Raw genomic sequence first — 14,996 nt, forward strand, 5'->3', positions numbered from 1 at the left:
AAAAAGCACATAGAAAGAACAAAAATGCCCATTTTAGTTAAATAGAACGCGTCACATTATCTCTACTTACAACTAATTACCCATAATACAATGGCTCCACCCCGTAGGAAACGTATTATTGAAGACTCGTCAGATGAAGAGATTGAAGATGTCGACTTCCATGCCTCTTCTTCAAACTCAATGCGTTCGTCACCACCACCACCTGCAACATTGGGATTACCTCCATCGTCACCTACCCTTCCCTTTGATGACGACGAACAGGAGATTGGAGAGGAAGAGATACCCATCATTGACGAGGAGGAGGTAGACGAGGAAGATGATGCTGAGGACCTGATTGGAGACAATATGTTTGACGATTACCGCCAAAACAGGGACCAAGACCACTACGATATAGACCAGATTGACGATAATGAGTATGAGCAGATGGACCCAGAAGAGAGAAGAAAAGTTGACAAACTTCTGAATGAAAAAGACAGACTACAGAAACAAGCTTTAGCTGCAGACAGAGATATTTATCTTGGTGATGGTGCTGATATGGATGTTGAGATTGACACCCGAACTGGATTGCCAGTGCAATCTAGAAGAAGAAGAACCGCCTATGACGATGACAGATTGGGACATGATGATGATGACTTGGAAGATATTGACCCGTTGGCGGAAGAGCTGACTCTTGAATCGTTGGCCGATGTCAAAGCTGAGTCCATTCTCCAATGGATTCTGACTCCCAATGTTAATAGAACTATTGCGAGAGAACTGAAATCATTCTTGCTTGAGTATACCGACGAAAATGGCCGCTCCGTATACGGTGCAAGAATTAGAGCTCTTGGTGAAGTTAACTCTGAAAGTCTGGATGTATCATATACTCATATTCTGGAAAGTAAAGCTATTCTGGCTCTGTTTTTGGCCAGTTGCCCAGATCAAATTCTTCAAATATTTGATGTTGTAGCTATGGAGGCTACAGAATTACACTATCCAGATTATGCGCAAATTCATTCCGAGGTACATGTTCGCATCACAGACTTTCCAAACATCAGCAGTTTGCGTGAGCTAAGAGAGACACATTTAAATGCTCTAGTTCGTGTTACTGGTGTAGTCACAAGGCGAACTGGTGTGTTCCCACAGCTGAAATACGTCAAGTTTGACTGCTTGCGTTGTCATATGGTTTTAGGTCCTTATATTCAAGATTCTACCCAAGAAGTCAAAGTCTCCTACTGTACCAATTGCCAATCTCGTGGTCCTTTCAAAATGAACGCAGAGCGTACATTATATAGGAATTATCAGAGGATAACTTTACAAGAGCCTCCAGGAGCTGTTCCCCCAGGAAGACTACCCCGCCACAGGGAAATAGTGTTACTATGGGATTTGGTGGACGCAGCCAAACCGGGAGAAGAAGTTGATATCACTGGTGTTTACAAGAATAGTTATGATGGTGCATTGAATGCACACAATGGATTTCCAGTGTTTGCCACGGTCATTGAAGCAAACTGCCTGCGGAGAAGGGACGCTTCTGGATCTACCAATCCAGCTTTGGATTCTTCAGGATCGGTGCCCTGGACTGATGAAGATGAAAGCCAAATTATTCAGCTTAGTAAACAGAGAGGTATTGTGGACAAGATTATCGGTTCCATGGCTCCCTCTATATATGGACATCGTGATATAAAAGCCGCCATTGCTTGCTCCTTGTTCGGAGGTGTTCCCAAAGATATCAATGGTAAGCATTCTATTAGGGGTGATATCAATGTTCTTTTACTGGGTGATCCAGGTACGGCTAAATCTCAAATCTTGAAATATGTTGAGAAAACTGCCCACAGGGCAGTGTTTGCTACAGGTCAAGGGGCTTCTGCGGTGGGTCTTACTGCAAGTGTCAGAAAGGACCCAGTTACGCGTGAATGGACTTTGGAAGGAGGTGCATTGGTTCTTGCTGATAAGGGAACCTGTCTGATAGATGAGTTTGACAAAATGAATGACCAAGATAGAACATCCATCCATGAAGCCATGGAACAGCAGTCCATTTCCATCTCAAAAGCAGGTATTGTCACTTCGTTACAAGCCAGATGTTCTATAATAGCAGCAGCTAATCCTGTTGGTGGAAGATATAATCCGACTATGAACTTGGCACATAATGTCAATCTAACAGAACCTATCTTATCCCGTTTTGACATCCTTTGTGTTGTCAGAGATTTAGTGGATCCATCAGTTGATGAGAGATTGGCAAAGTTCGTGGTAGATTCCCATATTAGATCCCATCCACATGACGATGCCAATGATTCTGATGATAGTGAGGGAGAAATTGAAGGTGATCGAACTGTGAGCCAAGTACAGCATGATGTGTCTGTAAACAAAGGAAAACGTGAGCGCAGACAACAGCTACAGCGTGAAAAAGAGAATCAAATTTCACCTATTCCTCAGGACTTACTGGTTAAATATATCCACTATGCAAGAACAAAATTGTATCCTAAACTAACACAAATGGACCGGGATAAAGTAGCAAGGGTTTACGCTGACCTGCGTACTGAGAGCATTACTACCGGTAGTTTCCCTATTACTGTCCGTCATTTTGAGAGTATCCTACGAATAGCAGAGTCCTTTGCACGCATGCGGCTTAGTGAGTTCGTTTCAAGCAGTGACCTAGATCGAGCTATCAAATTGAGTATTGACAGTTTTGTCGGAACTCAAAAACTGAGTGTTAGGAAGCAGCTGCAACGTAGTTTCATGAAATACACACTTCCCAAGTGAAGAACTCTCTAATACGGCATAGAAATTTATACCATAGTCTTTTTAATCTTACATAATCTTAATCACTTTTCCAACTTCACACGCGAAAAGCCTTTCCCATCACCAATTTGTCTCTTAAACTTCCCCCCTCCACCTTAGCTTTCCAACTTCCATCGACTGTAATTTGTCTCTCTGTATTGAGAATAGAATTTACCTGACAATGTATCCCCAACGACAGGTATACAATGATCCACAAGTACAGTCGCAACTTCCCCAAAGAGGGTTCGGGTATCCTTCCAACGTTGTCAACTCGGGCTTAACCAGTGACACCGCTCCAATTCAGACAACTATGGCGGCAAGTCTTTCTGCAGGCCCTCCAGGAGGTATTGCAACGAATATTCCCGGAGGAGTACCCGCAGGAACATCATCAGGGCCTCCTCCAGGAGCCTCTGTGAGTTCTGGTGGAGCTCCTAATACTAACAAAGCTTTGAATGATGAAAAAGTTTACGCATGGATTCTGGAGTTGGCCTATGGTCCGAACAAGGAACAAGCACTTCTAGAACTTGGTAAGAAAAGAGAATTGTATGACGATTTGGCTCTAGTACTTTGGCATTCATTTGGCGTGATGACTTCTCTCTTGGAAGAGATTGTTGCCGTATACCCGTTGTTGTCACCGCCCCAATTAACTACACCTATATCAAACCGAGTATGCAATGCGTTGGCCCTTCTACAATGTGTGGCATCTCATCCAGACACTAGAAATGCATTTCTGAACGCTCACATTCCATTATTTTTGTACCCTTTCCTTAATACCAGTTCCAAACAGCGACCATTTGAGTACCTAAAACTGACCTCACTAGGAGTTATTGGTGCTCTTGTTAAGAACGATTCACCAGAGGTAGTGTCCTTCTTACTTACCACAGAAATTATTCCTCTATGCCTCAAAATCATGGAATCTTCATCAGAACTGTCTAAGACAGTTGCCATTTTCATAGTACAGAAGATTCTATTCGATGATTCCGGATTAGCATACGTCTGTCAGACTTTTGAACGCTTTTCTGCTGTTTCCAACGTTTTGAAATCAATGGTTGAACAGCTAGTGCTTCAACCAGCCCCACGCTTGCTCAAACATGTGGTACGATGTTACTTGCGTCTATCTGATAATGTTGACGCCAAGAAGGCTTTGAAGGAATGTCTACCTGAGCCACTCAAAGATGGGACGTTCAGCTCAGTATTGGTGAATGATGCGGCTACAAAAAGATGTCTGTCACAGTTACTGGTAAATGTCTCCCAGGAGTAATGTATATTATTGTATAGCTAATTGAATGGTATTATTGCAAGGGATTTTTCTATCCAGCTACTTTCTACGCTCCTTCTGGTGATCGATCCCCTTAGGTTGAAATCCATAATTTCCGCCCACCGTACACGCTGTCGGTCGCGCGCATTCGCTCGCTGACTTGTTCTTTCAAGTCTCCAAAACACCACAACCCAACCAATGTCGACTCTGAGCTACAAGAAGTTCGAAGATTCGGACTCAGGAGTTCTCCCTGACAAGATGACAGTCTTCCAGGACTGTCTGCAGGCTTTCAATGCTTCTCCGGTTCAGGCAAAGCGTTGTAGGATGTTGTTGGCCCGTCTTCTACGCCTTTTATACTCTGGTGATTCGTTCCCATCTACAGAGTCGACTACATTGTTCTTTTCCATTTCCAAGTTATTCCAGCATAAAGATGTATCTCTACGTCAGATGGTGTACCTCACGATTAAGGAACTCTCCAAGACTTCTGAAGATGTATTGATGGTTACATCTTCCATCATGAAGGACGCGCAAAATGGTGATATTACTTATAAACCCAACGCTATCCGAACGTTAGCAAGGGTTTTGGATGCATCCACTGTCAATGCCACTGAGAGACTTTTTAAGAATAGCGTAGTGGATAAGAATCAAAGTATTTCGTCTGCTGCGTTGATATCTTCGTATCATATGTTGCCGGTTGCTAAGGACGTTGTCAAACGCTGGACTAACGAAACCCAAGGCACTATAAGTGCATCCAAAGTGTTCTTGACATCACCTGTTGCCAATCACGAGCAGTATGGATCACAAAATTTGTCATCGTTCATCTACCAATACCACGCTCTTGGGTTGTTGTATCATCTTCGAAATCATGACAAGATGGCATTAATGAAGATGATCCAATCTCTAAGCTCAAATAACGTTTTGAAGCATCCTGCGGCTTTGGTTCAGCTTACTCATTATATTGCAAAAGTTTTGGAAACCGATTCTTCTCTTGCAGGAAACTTTGAATCATACTTTGAGATCGCCCTTCAAAACAGATCTGATATGGTGGCCTTAGAGGCCGTGAAGACGATTGTGACAATCCCGGCATTGTCAGGTTTGATTGTTAAGGCTATTTACGTTTTGGATACTTTTTTGTCTGCTCCTAGGACTGTTGTAAGATTTGCTGCCGTTAGATTACTCAACAAAATATCTCTTACTAACCCAGAGAACATTGTTGTATGTAATGGGTCCTTAGAAGGCTTGATTAATGATTCAAACAGAGCAATTTCTACTTATGCCATTACTACACTTTTGAAGACTGGTAACAATGATAACGTTGATAGATTGATCAAGACTATTGCTGGATTTATGGATGATATATCTGATGAATTTAAGATTGTGGTCATCGACTCAATTCGTTCTCTTTCACTCAAGTTCCCAGAAAAACACAAGTCAATGTTGTCCTTCTTGAACGATAGACTTAGGGAAGAAGGAGGCTTCAACTTGAAAAACTCTATTATCGAAGCTATTTTTGATGTCATCAAGTTTGTTCCAGAATCCAGAGAATCTTGCTTGGAGAAGCTATGTGAGTTTATTGAAGATTGCGAGTTCACTGAACTGGCTGTGAGGATCTTGCACCTTTTAGGTAACGAAGGTCCAAAAACTTCTAAACCAACGCTTTATATCCGTCACATTTACAACCGTGTCGTATTGGAGAATTCCATTGTTAGATCATCAGCAGTTATCGCACTTTCGAAATTTGCCCTAATCGGAGATGCTTCAATAAACAAGAGTATTTCTATCTTGCTTACTAGATGCCTCAATGACGTTGACGACGAAGTCAGAGACAGAGCAGCACTGGCCTTGAAACTTCTTTCAACTGAGAAGTTTGACGAAGCCCGTGCATTTATTGACCCTGGATTCAGCTATTCTTTACCTATTCTGGAACAAAAGCTGGCTCAATATGTGAATGGTGACGAAGAATCGTTCAACGTTCCTTTCGATGGATCTAACATTCCAAAGATCTCAGAAGACGAGGCTAGAGCGTATGAGTACAAAGAAAAACTGAACTCTATTGAAGAGTCGATCCAGAAAGAAAGCAAACAACCTAAGGAGGAAGTCAGTGAGTTTGCCAAACACAATCTATTGCAACAACAATACGCCCAAGAACTTTCAAGCATTCCTGAGTTGGCAGCCTATGGTGATCTTTTGAGATCGTCTCATGTTGTCGATTTAACAGAAAAGGAGACAGAATTTGTTGTCACATGTGTAAAACATATTTTTGCGGGTCATATTGTGTTACAGTTCAATGTTGAGAATACGTTGACAGACTTACAATTAGACAATGTAACAATGGTGTCTGAACCAGATTTTGAAGAATTCGTCGAGGACTTTGTTGCTCCTATTGAAAGTCTTAAGCCTCAAACTACAGGATCCACTTACGTCTCGTTTACCAGAAGTGAAACCCTTGAGGGCTGTCTGTTCACCAACAATTTGACCTATATTGCCAAGGAGGTTGATCCTGCAACAGGTGAAGCAGCTGAGGGTGATGAAGGATTTGAAGATGAGTACAGAGTCGAGAGTGTAGATATCGTTCCAGGAGACTTCATAGTGCCATCTTTCGCAGGTAACTTCACTAGCGTGTGGGATTCGTTACCCAACCCCTGTTCATCGGTATTCAATCTTTCTGATGCCAAAGGAATTGCAGATGTTGTTGCGAAGTTAATCAAGGACTCATCAATGTCGCCCTGTGACTCTAGTGAGCTAGTCGGCTCGCATGCAAGTCATACCCTGAAATTATTCGGAAAGAGTATAAACAACGAAAACATTGCAGCCGTAATCAGATTTGTATACAAGGAATCTGTGGGTGTTATGGTTAAGGTAGAGGCTAAATCTGTGAATGCTGAACTCGGCACTTTCTTTGCAAACGAAATTATTGTTTGATGGCCTTGTAGTTAAAATAAGTAAGAGAATAAAAATTAAGTGAAGCTAGCTCGAATCGGTAGTATTATTTACTCATCTCCCTGCTCTTCTGAACCAATGCCTTCCTTGCCCGAGGGAAAGCCAGAGGTTTTGGCAAAGATCGATGAGCGAGTGTCGTTTAAAAAAGATGAGGAGAAATGGATTTTTGAAGATGGCGATGAAGAGTTCGAATACGACGATGATCTTCAACGATGGGTCCCTGAGAAAAGAAAAATTGAAAATGATGAAAGGGAGCTGAAAGAAGAATTGAAAAAGGAAAAGAAGCGTAAAATAGAGGAGTTGAAGGAGCAAGAACGGAATAAACCCAAAAGCCCACCGCAGACTGGAGTCTACATCACAAACTTACCATCTGATACCACGTTAGAGGAGATTGAGGATGCATTTGGGAAACTTGGTACTATCGGGGAAAATTTGATAACTGGTGAAAAGAAAATCAAATTGTATCGAAACGAAGAGAATCAGTTCAAGGGAGACGCATTGGTGGTATACCTAAAGCCTGAAAGTGTCGATCTTGCCATTGAGATGCTAGATGGCATCCAATGGAGACCTTTAAGCAAGGAAACCATACATGTAGAAAAGGCCGATTTTTCCCACAAGGAATCGGACAGTAAAGCTCACAATAAGGACTTGACGGAGGAACAGAAGCAAGTAATTAAGAAGAGGCTCCAGAGACTCAAAAGTCGCAGTGACGATTGGAAAGACGATATCCAAGTAGAATATGAGCGACGACAAGCAGAAGAACGATTCAAGCATTTCGTCGTTTTAAAAAATGTATTCGACTTGAAGACAAGTGAGGATGATCTATTCGAGATCAAGCAAGACATCAGAGAAGGTTGTGAAGAAATTGGATCCGTAACGAACGTAGTCCTTTACGATTTAGAGCCAGAGGGAATAGTATCAGTTCGGTTTTCGTCAAAAGACGATGCTGCACGATGCGCTCAAGAGATGAACGGCAGGTACTTTGATGGGAAAAAACTTGAAGCGTTCATCTACGATGGAAAATCAAAATATCGTAGAAAGGAAGTCAGCAAAGAAGACCAATCTGACAGGTTCGGGACCTGGTTGGAAGGTTAGGGGATTCATGGCATCGCCTTTGATGCAAGGATGGAGGAGATTTGAGATTCGCAAACGCTTCTCCCAAGTCATTGTCACGTGAGGCTATCTTTGTCGACCACGAATGCAAAATTTGAAAATCACATCCCTCACAAAAAGTCTATTCATAAACTCGTTAAGATGCCTCCAAAGAAGCACATAGAAGAGAAGAAAGTACTGCTGGGACGTCCTGGAAACAATTTAAAGTCAGGTATTGTCGGTTTGGCCAATGTTGGTAAGTCAACTTTTTTCCAAGCTATTACCAGATCACCTCTTGGAAACCCAGCCAACTACCCATTTGCTACCATCGACCCCGAAGAGGCCAGAGTTATTGTCCCATCTCCTCGTTTGGACAAGCTGACGGAAGTTGTCAAGCCTAAGGCTAAGATTCCTGCCTTCATCACTGTCTACGATATTGCAGGGTTGACTAAGGGTGCTTCAGCAGGTGAAGGTTTGGGAAACGCTTTCTTGTCTCACATTAGAGCAGTTGATGCTGTCTTCCAAGTTGTCAGATGTTTCGATGATGCAGAGATTATTCATATTGAGGGTGATGTTAACCCAGTTCGTGACTTGGAGATTATCAGTAACGAGTTGAGACTCAAGGATATTGAGTTTGCTCAGAAGCATCTGGAAGCTGTTGAAAAGATCACTAAGAGAGGAGGTCAATCTTTGGAAGTAAAGCAAAAGAGAGACGAGGCTGAGTTTGTTAAGAAGCTCATAGCCCTTTTGGAAGATGGTCAAAGAGTGGCCAATCAAAATTGGGGACCTAAGGAAGTTGAGATCATCAACTCGATGCAATTATTGACAGCTAAACCTTCCATCTACTTAATCAACCTTTCTGAGAAAGACTACATCAGAAAGAAGAACAAGCACTTGTTGCCCATCAAGCAATGGGTTGACAAGTACTCCCCTGGTGACGTGATCATTCCATTTTCTGTTTGTTTGGAAGAGAAACTATCACAGATGGAGACTGACGAAGAGAGGGAAGAGGAGCTGAAGAGATTAGGCACCACCTCCGCTCTTCCCAAGATCATTACTATTATGCGTAAGACCCTAGGATTGATTTCCTATTTCACTTGTGGTCCTCAAGAAGTAAGAGAATGGACGATCAGAGAAGGTACTAAGGCCCCTCAAGCCGCTGGTGTCATCCACAATGATTTGATGAACACCTTCATTCTGGCCCAGGTTCAAAAGTATGAAGATTTGATTGAATACGGCGATGAAGCTGCGGTCAAGGCTGCTGGTAAACTTCAACAGAAGGGTAAGGATTACGTTGTTGAAGACGGTGACATCATATATTTCCGTGCTGGTGCTGGTAAGAACTAAGTAGGACAGTAGTATTTTCCCTACCTGTATTTTTTTCATTCGCATGCTTATATAATACAACAATACAATCCAGAATACTGCTCGTTTTGTCTTGAAAAGTGGTACGGTACAATTCCACTAACTTTTCCATTTGCAGATCTGAATGTTGGGTCGTACTAGGATTCCTCTTCGCCTGAGGGCACCGTTAGGCGTCCCTTTTAGGCAGGTATATAGGCCAATATCTATTAGCCATGCGTTGCTTCAGGAACAAAAAAAGCAGGAAGGTCTAAATACTACTGATGGTGCTGAAACCCCGAAACGAAAGCCCCTATCCCGAATTCCTATCGGAGCTATCCCTGAAGGTAACAGTCAAAAGATTGGTTCCACTGGAACTGTTGAATTTTCCACTTGGAAAGCTGTGGTGCTTTTTGCAGTTGTCGGAACAGTCGTCACATTTTTCTTCAAGAAAGAAAAGAAAAGGCTAGAGCTTCAAAAAGAGGCTGATCAAAATAGAGGAATGGGTAAACCCTTGGTAGGTGGTCCATTTGATCTAATAGATACAAATGGTGAGCAGTTTACTCAAGAGAAGTTGAAAGACAAATTCTCTCTAATTTATTTCGGATTTACCCATTGCCCCGATATTTGTCCTGACGAATTGGACAAGCTGGGCTTAATGTTAGACGAGCTAAAGAGCAAGTATAATATTCAGATTCAACCTATTTTCATAACATGTGACCCTGCGCGGGACTCCCCTGCCATTATAAAGGAGTATCTGAAAGATTTCCATCCTGACATCATTGGGTTGACCGGAACTTATGACAAGATCAAGGAGTGTTGCAAGAACTTCAGAGTTTACTTTTCCACCCCCAGAGATGTCAAAGCTGGACAGGACTATCTTGTTGACCATTCCATATTCTTCTACTTGATGGACAAAGAAGGTGAGTTCATTGATGTCCTTGGCCGTCAATATGATGCGTCGGGAGCTGTCGAAAAAATCAAGGGTCACATCGACGCCTATGTTCCCAAAGACCAGAGAGATAAACAAAAGAACAGTTGGTACGGTTTCTTGTTCAAATAGTATTGAACTTGAGTCTTCTTTAGTCTCTGTTTGTTTATTTACTGTATATAGGATTAAATCTATTCCAAATCAACTAAGTCTAGATCATCATCTCCATCCACTCTCTGATCCTTGATGTCTTGTTTATTTTCCAGAGAGTCTCTTAGGATCTTACGTCTGTTTTCTTCAATTTCACGTTGAACCACAATGTATGCTCCGAGAGGAGTAGACTCCCAGGCGGTATCTTTCAGGAAGTTATTCACCGCACCTCGATTCTTGGGGGTGAAGTCAACATTGGATCTAGCCTTCGTGATAAAGTCGACATTCTGATTCAATTTCTGAATTAAGTTTGATAGCTGTCTGTTGAATTTCACATTCTTGGATTTCTTGATAAATCTTCTAAGGTAAATTACAGCAGGTGTAGTAACCTCTGGGAATGCAATCTGCTTGCAGTACAAGACAAAATATTCTCCTAGAAGAGTCACTATTTGTTCACAAGATCCCTCCTGATAGACTCTGGTTCCCAAATAGGCTTGATTGGCTCTAATGTTATGATCGAAATCAAAGGCGTGTAAAGAAGAATGTTTGGGGGACCGTGTAAGCACTGAAGAGTTCAGGATATCACTCAAAAGCGGAAATATTGGGATAAAAACTCCAGTGTTTTGTGACACCCTGATAAGTGATCGAATCAAGTAGAATCTTAATGGGAAAAATTGTGGAGATGGAATCAATTTGATAGTACCAATGGTCACTTGAACTAAAGGATATATCAACTGCCTTAGAGGTGACTCTTTGCCTTGTTCTCGTTCTGGATTGCAATGAGCTGAGAGTAAACGGGACCAAAAGTCCAACGAATGACAGAATTGCCAGTTATAAACTGCTTTATATTTTTCCTTTTCTTTGCTAATTATACTGTTTCTCAAATGAATGGCCAATTGACGGATATACTCGAAGCCAACTTGGTAGCCAACGTTAGGGTCAATGCCAAATAATTCAATCGAAGAATTTTTTTGGAAATTAATTAATGGCATAGTATGAGCATTGGTCTTTCTGGACTGTTTCACAAATGTTGAGTACATTGCCTTTAGGGTAATCTCTAGTATATCACCAGGATACTCTTTGGCACTGTTGTTCAAAAATGCAAAGGTAGTAATTTGAATATCAACTTCATTCGTAGTTGCCCAAAGGTTCACAACTGCCGTGATTATTTGTTTCAACAAGGATTTAGATAGTGTGATGTATGGCAGAAGTTCTTGAAGAGAACTAAGAACAAGAGCGCCGGTCTCAACACTCTGTGTGTCACTGAGTAAGGTAACTAACGTTGGAGCATGGGATTTCAGTAGTACCTTTACTTTCGGAAACTCTGGAGAGTCGATCAACTTACGAACACCTTTATGATTCTTTTTGAACGGCACCAAGGTCTGAAAAGCAGAAGGAACTTTGCTGACGGCTAAAATCATTAAGTGGTTGAAAGTTTTCGGATCATTTATGACGTATTTACTTCCATCCTCTTCATTAGCATCTTGGATACGTACAGCATCCTTGAAAGCTTCCACAAGTTGCTTCAGCAAAATAAAGGTTGGAGATTCCAATTGGATTTCCCACTCTTTCAACAAAGTATTGGTGATATTAATTTTTTCTTCAGTTGGGATTCTTGATTCTTCTTTGTCTTCTTCATATTCATCCTCGTCTTCGTCGTCATCAATCATATCCAACGGATTGACTGGTTTGAAGTCCAATAAGTCTTTGTCATTCTTTGCAAGGTACTTGTAGAATTCAGGATCTTCGGCTTTTAAGTCTTCTAGGTCCTGTTCCATGTCGTTATCATCTTCCGAACTTTCGTCTTCATCTTCATCGTTCGTTTTGGATTGAGTTTTTGTTCTCAATTTGGAGCTTCGTTCATCTTTATGGTCAGGCTCATCATCGTCTGGTTGGGAGCCAACATTAAAATCAGATTCTTCCTCTTTTTCTTCAGGCTCATCAAGTTTCTCGCCCGATTCAGAATCAACTTCCACAACAGAATCATCCTCAGATTCTAAGCTTTCGTCTTCAACAGTTTTACTCTCCCTTTTGGAATTCTTGCTCTTCTTTTCTTGAGGAATTTCAAATCCAGACTCAAAAAATTGGTCTACATCCATGTCCTTGAATATCTTACCCTTGGATTCATCATCTTCCTTTGGTTCACCAGTTCCACGCCTCTTATGACTAGCAACTAGTTTAGCATGCTTTTGAACCTTCTTTCTGTGCTTTACAGTTCTCTTCAGATGCTTAGACAAGAACTTCTTTGTGGCACTGGAGGCTTTACCCATGACTATTGTATGATCTGTGCTTAGTCTGAAAAGTTTAGAAAAAAAAAATTATCTCATCTCCTACACGAGAATTGATGGGTGCACACACCAGATATCGAAAATCTTAGAGTTATGATACTTCTCCTATAAAAACCAATGTATGACTATTCACAATATGCATATTTAGTGCTTACCATTGGTACGCTTTCTACGCAGCTCGGTTTGCTCCTTCTCTACTTCTGGATCCCAGTAGATAAATTCATCTAGAGCTTTTCCTCCTGGAACCATAGGAAGGACTGGAACCTTCTTCTCCACAAATACTTCCATAAGGACAGGTTCAGAAGCTTCTAAGAACTCAGTAACCTTTCCAACTAAGTCTTCCTGTTTCTTGACACGTATACCTTTGAATCCCATAGCCTCTGCCAACTTCATGAAGTCTGGATTCGTTTGGTGTGTATGAGAATATCTGTGCTCGTAAAACAGGGATTGCCATTGGGTGACCATTCCCTGTTCTTCATTGTTCAAAACAACAACCTTAACTGGAGCGTCCGCTTGAACAGCGGAGGACATCTCCATCAAAGTCATATTGAAGGATGCGTCACCGTCAATGTCAATAACCATGGCGTCTGGCTTGGCAATTTGGGCTCCAATAGCAGCTGGAAGTCCGAAACCCATGGTTCCTAGACCACCTGAAGTGATCATAGTTCTTGGTTGGGTCCAAGTCCAGTGCTGAGCAGCCCACATTTGATGCTGACCAACACCAGTCGTCACAATAACCTCCTTGTCCTGTTTCTGACATTGTTTCGATATTTCAGCAATCAGCGTTTGGGGCTTAATAGCAGAGCCTGGAGTCTCGAGTTGGTAGGCATAGGGATACTGTTCCTTCCATTCGTCAATTTGCTTGAACCATTCAGGTCTTTCGCTGACGGTTTCAACCAATGGAATGAAGTTATTCAAGTTCTTGGTGACGTCTCCCTCAACAGCTACAGTGGCATCAACAACCTTGTTGATGTTCTTTGGAGAGATTTCAAAGTGGACGATACCTCCTCTGTGTTGAACAGCAGCTAATCTGGCCTGAGGAGCGAACTTAGAGATAGTGCCTGTGACTCTGTCATCAAAACGAGCTCCAAGAGCAATGATCAAGTCAGCGTTTTGCATTGCGAGGTTAGCAACAGCTGATCCATGCATACCAAGCATATCAACAGATTTGTGATCTCTTTGGTCGAAAGCACCCAGTGCTTGTATAGTTGTGGTGACTGGGATTTGTGCCTTGTCAGCGAGTTCTCTCAGAAGACCAGGGCCATTCTCGTCGTTCAAGATACCAGCACCAACGTACAAAATAGGTTTCTTTGCAATGTTGAGCAAGTGAGCAGCTTCTTTAATGTTTTTCATGGTGAACTCGGAGGCAACCTCCTCTGTCAGACGACTAAGAGTTTTGTTTGGTAAAGTGGATGAAATTGGAATAGGTGTTTTCAAAATGGCTGCAGTGACATCCTTTGGCAAGTCAACTAGAACAGGCCCTGGACGGCCGGAAGTGGCAATCTCAAAGGCTTCGTTGATACGTCTGGGCAATTCGGCCACGTCTTTCACCATTACATTCCACTTGGTACAGGATCTTGAGATTCCTATAACATCAGCTTCTTGGAACGCATCAGTACCAATAGCAGATGTTACGACCTGACCTGAGAATACGACAAGTGGAACACCATCAGCTAAGGCATCAGCCATTGGAGTAATAACATTAGTAGCACCAGGGCCAGACGTAACCAAGACAACACCAGGCTTACCTGAGGCTCTGGCGTAACCTTCAGCCATATGACCAGCTCCTTGCTCGTGACGTGGCAAAACGAACTTAAAATGTGACGAGTTGTAGATGGCATCGTAGACTGGTAAGATAGCTCCACCTGGGTACCCAAACACAGTGTCCACTTTATGCCTCAGCATCATCTCGTGGAAAATTTCACCTCCTGATAGTCCGATGAATGAATCATCCATCATTTGCTTTTGGTTGCTACTTAAAGGTTCAGGGTCTGTAGATTGATTAAAGCTTGGAGCTGGTCTTGGTCTCTTAGCAGAAGCCGGGGTTGGAGCGGTGGCTACTGCAGATTTGAATCTTACTCCTTGTAAAAGCGACCGTTGGGCTCTATTTGAAAGGGCATAGCGTCTGCTTGCCGTCCTAATGGCGAACATTTTGACTTTTCAGTAAAATAGTGGGGACGAGGAAACAGGAGAAAAAAAAACACTGAAAAGTAGGAGTGATTTTGGGCCCTTTTTCTTTTTT

The 14,996-nt window shown here is 42.2% G+C and overlaps 8 protein-coding genes across 8 annotated transcripts; 6 read left to right on the top strand and 2 right to left on the bottom strand.

Annotated features, from left to right (window-relative positions):
• Positions 1-90: 90 nt before the first annotated feature.
• PAS_chr4_0223 (Protein involved in DNA replication) lies at positions 91-2,736 on the top strand (the record flags this gene model as incomplete). Its single annotated transcript, XM_002493585.1, has 1 exon — positions 91-2,736. The coding sequence occupies one exon, from the start codon at positions 91-93 to the stop codon at positions 2,734-2,736; it is 2,646 nt and encodes an 881-aa protein (XP_002493630.1).
• Positions 2,737-2,935: 199 nt separating this feature from the next.
• PAS_chr4_0224 (Evolutionarily conserved subunit of the CCR4-NOT complex involved in controlling mRNA initiation) lies at positions 2,936-4,015 on the top strand (the record flags this gene model as incomplete). The annotated part of the gene is made up of 1 exon (XM_002493586.1): positions 2,936-4,015. The coding sequence occupies one exon, from the start codon at positions 2,936-2,938 to the stop codon at positions 4,013-4,015; it is 1,080 nt and encodes a 359-aa protein (XP_002493631.1).
• A 195-nt stretch (positions 4,016-4,210) lies between these two features.
• On the top strand, positions 4,211-6,934 carry PAS_chr4_0225 (Gamma subunit of coatomer, a heptameric protein complex that together with Arf1p forms the COPI coat; the record flags this gene model as incomplete). Its single annotated transcript, XM_002493587.1, has 1 exon — positions 4,211-6,934. One exon carries the CDS (start codon positions 4,211-4,213, stop codon positions 6,932-6,934), a length of 2,724 nt encoding a protein of 907 aa, XP_002493632.1.
• Positions 6,935-7,030: 96 nt separating this feature from the next.
• PAS_chr4_0929 (uncharacterized protein) lies at positions 7,031-8,047 on the top strand (the record flags this gene model as incomplete). The annotated part of the gene is made up of 1 exon (XM_002493588.1): positions 7,031-8,047. The coding sequence occupies one exon, from the start codon at positions 7,031-7,033 to the stop codon at positions 8,045-8,047; it is 1,017 nt and encodes a 338-aa protein (XP_002493633.1).
• A 159-nt stretch (positions 8,048-8,206) lies between these two features.
• PAS_chr4_0226 (uncharacterized protein) lies at positions 8,207-9,391 on the top strand (the record flags this gene model as incomplete). Its single annotated transcript, XM_002493589.1, has 1 exon — positions 8,207-9,391. The coding sequence occupies one exon, from the start codon at positions 8,207-8,209 to the stop codon at positions 9,389-9,391; it is 1,185 nt and encodes a 394-aa protein (XP_002493634.1).
• A 142-nt stretch (positions 9,392-9,533) lies between these two features.
• Positions 9,534-10,448, top strand: PAS_chr4_0227 (Copper-binding protein of the mitochondrial inner membrane; the record flags this gene model as incomplete). The annotated part of the gene is made up of 1 exon (XM_002493590.1): positions 9,534-10,448. The coding sequence occupies one exon, from the start codon at positions 9,534-9,536 to the stop codon at positions 10,446-10,448; it is 915 nt and encodes a 304-aa protein (XP_002493635.1).
• Positions 10,449-10,507: 59 nt separating this feature from the next.
• On the bottom strand, positions 10,508-12,736 carry PAS_chr4_0930 (uncharacterized protein; the record flags this gene model as incomplete). Its single annotated transcript, XM_002493591.1, has 1 exon — positions 10,508-12,736. The coding sequence occupies one exon, from the start codon at positions 12,734-12,736 to the stop codon at positions 10,508-10,510; it is 2,229 nt and encodes a 742-aa protein (XP_002493636.1).
• A 162-nt stretch (positions 12,737-12,898) lies between these two features.
• PAS_chr4_0228 (Acetolactate synthase, catalyses the first common step in isoleucine and valine biosynthesis) lies at positions 12,899-14,905 on the bottom strand (the record flags this gene model as incomplete). The annotated part of the gene is made up of 1 exon (XM_002493592.1): positions 12,899-14,905. One exon carries the CDS (start codon positions 14,903-14,905, stop codon positions 12,899-12,901), a length of 2,007 nt encoding a protein of 668 aa, XP_002493637.1.
• Positions 14,906-14,996: the final 91 nt, after the last annotated feature.

The sequence above is a fragment of the Komagataella phaffii genome, chromosome 4 (genome assembly GCF_000027005.1).
Source record: "Komagataella phaffii GS115 chromosome 4, complete sequence".
Classification (NCBI taxonomy): domain Eukaryota; kingdom Fungi; phylum Ascomycota; class Pichiomycetes; order Pichiales; family Pichiaceae; genus Komagataella; species Komagataella phaffii.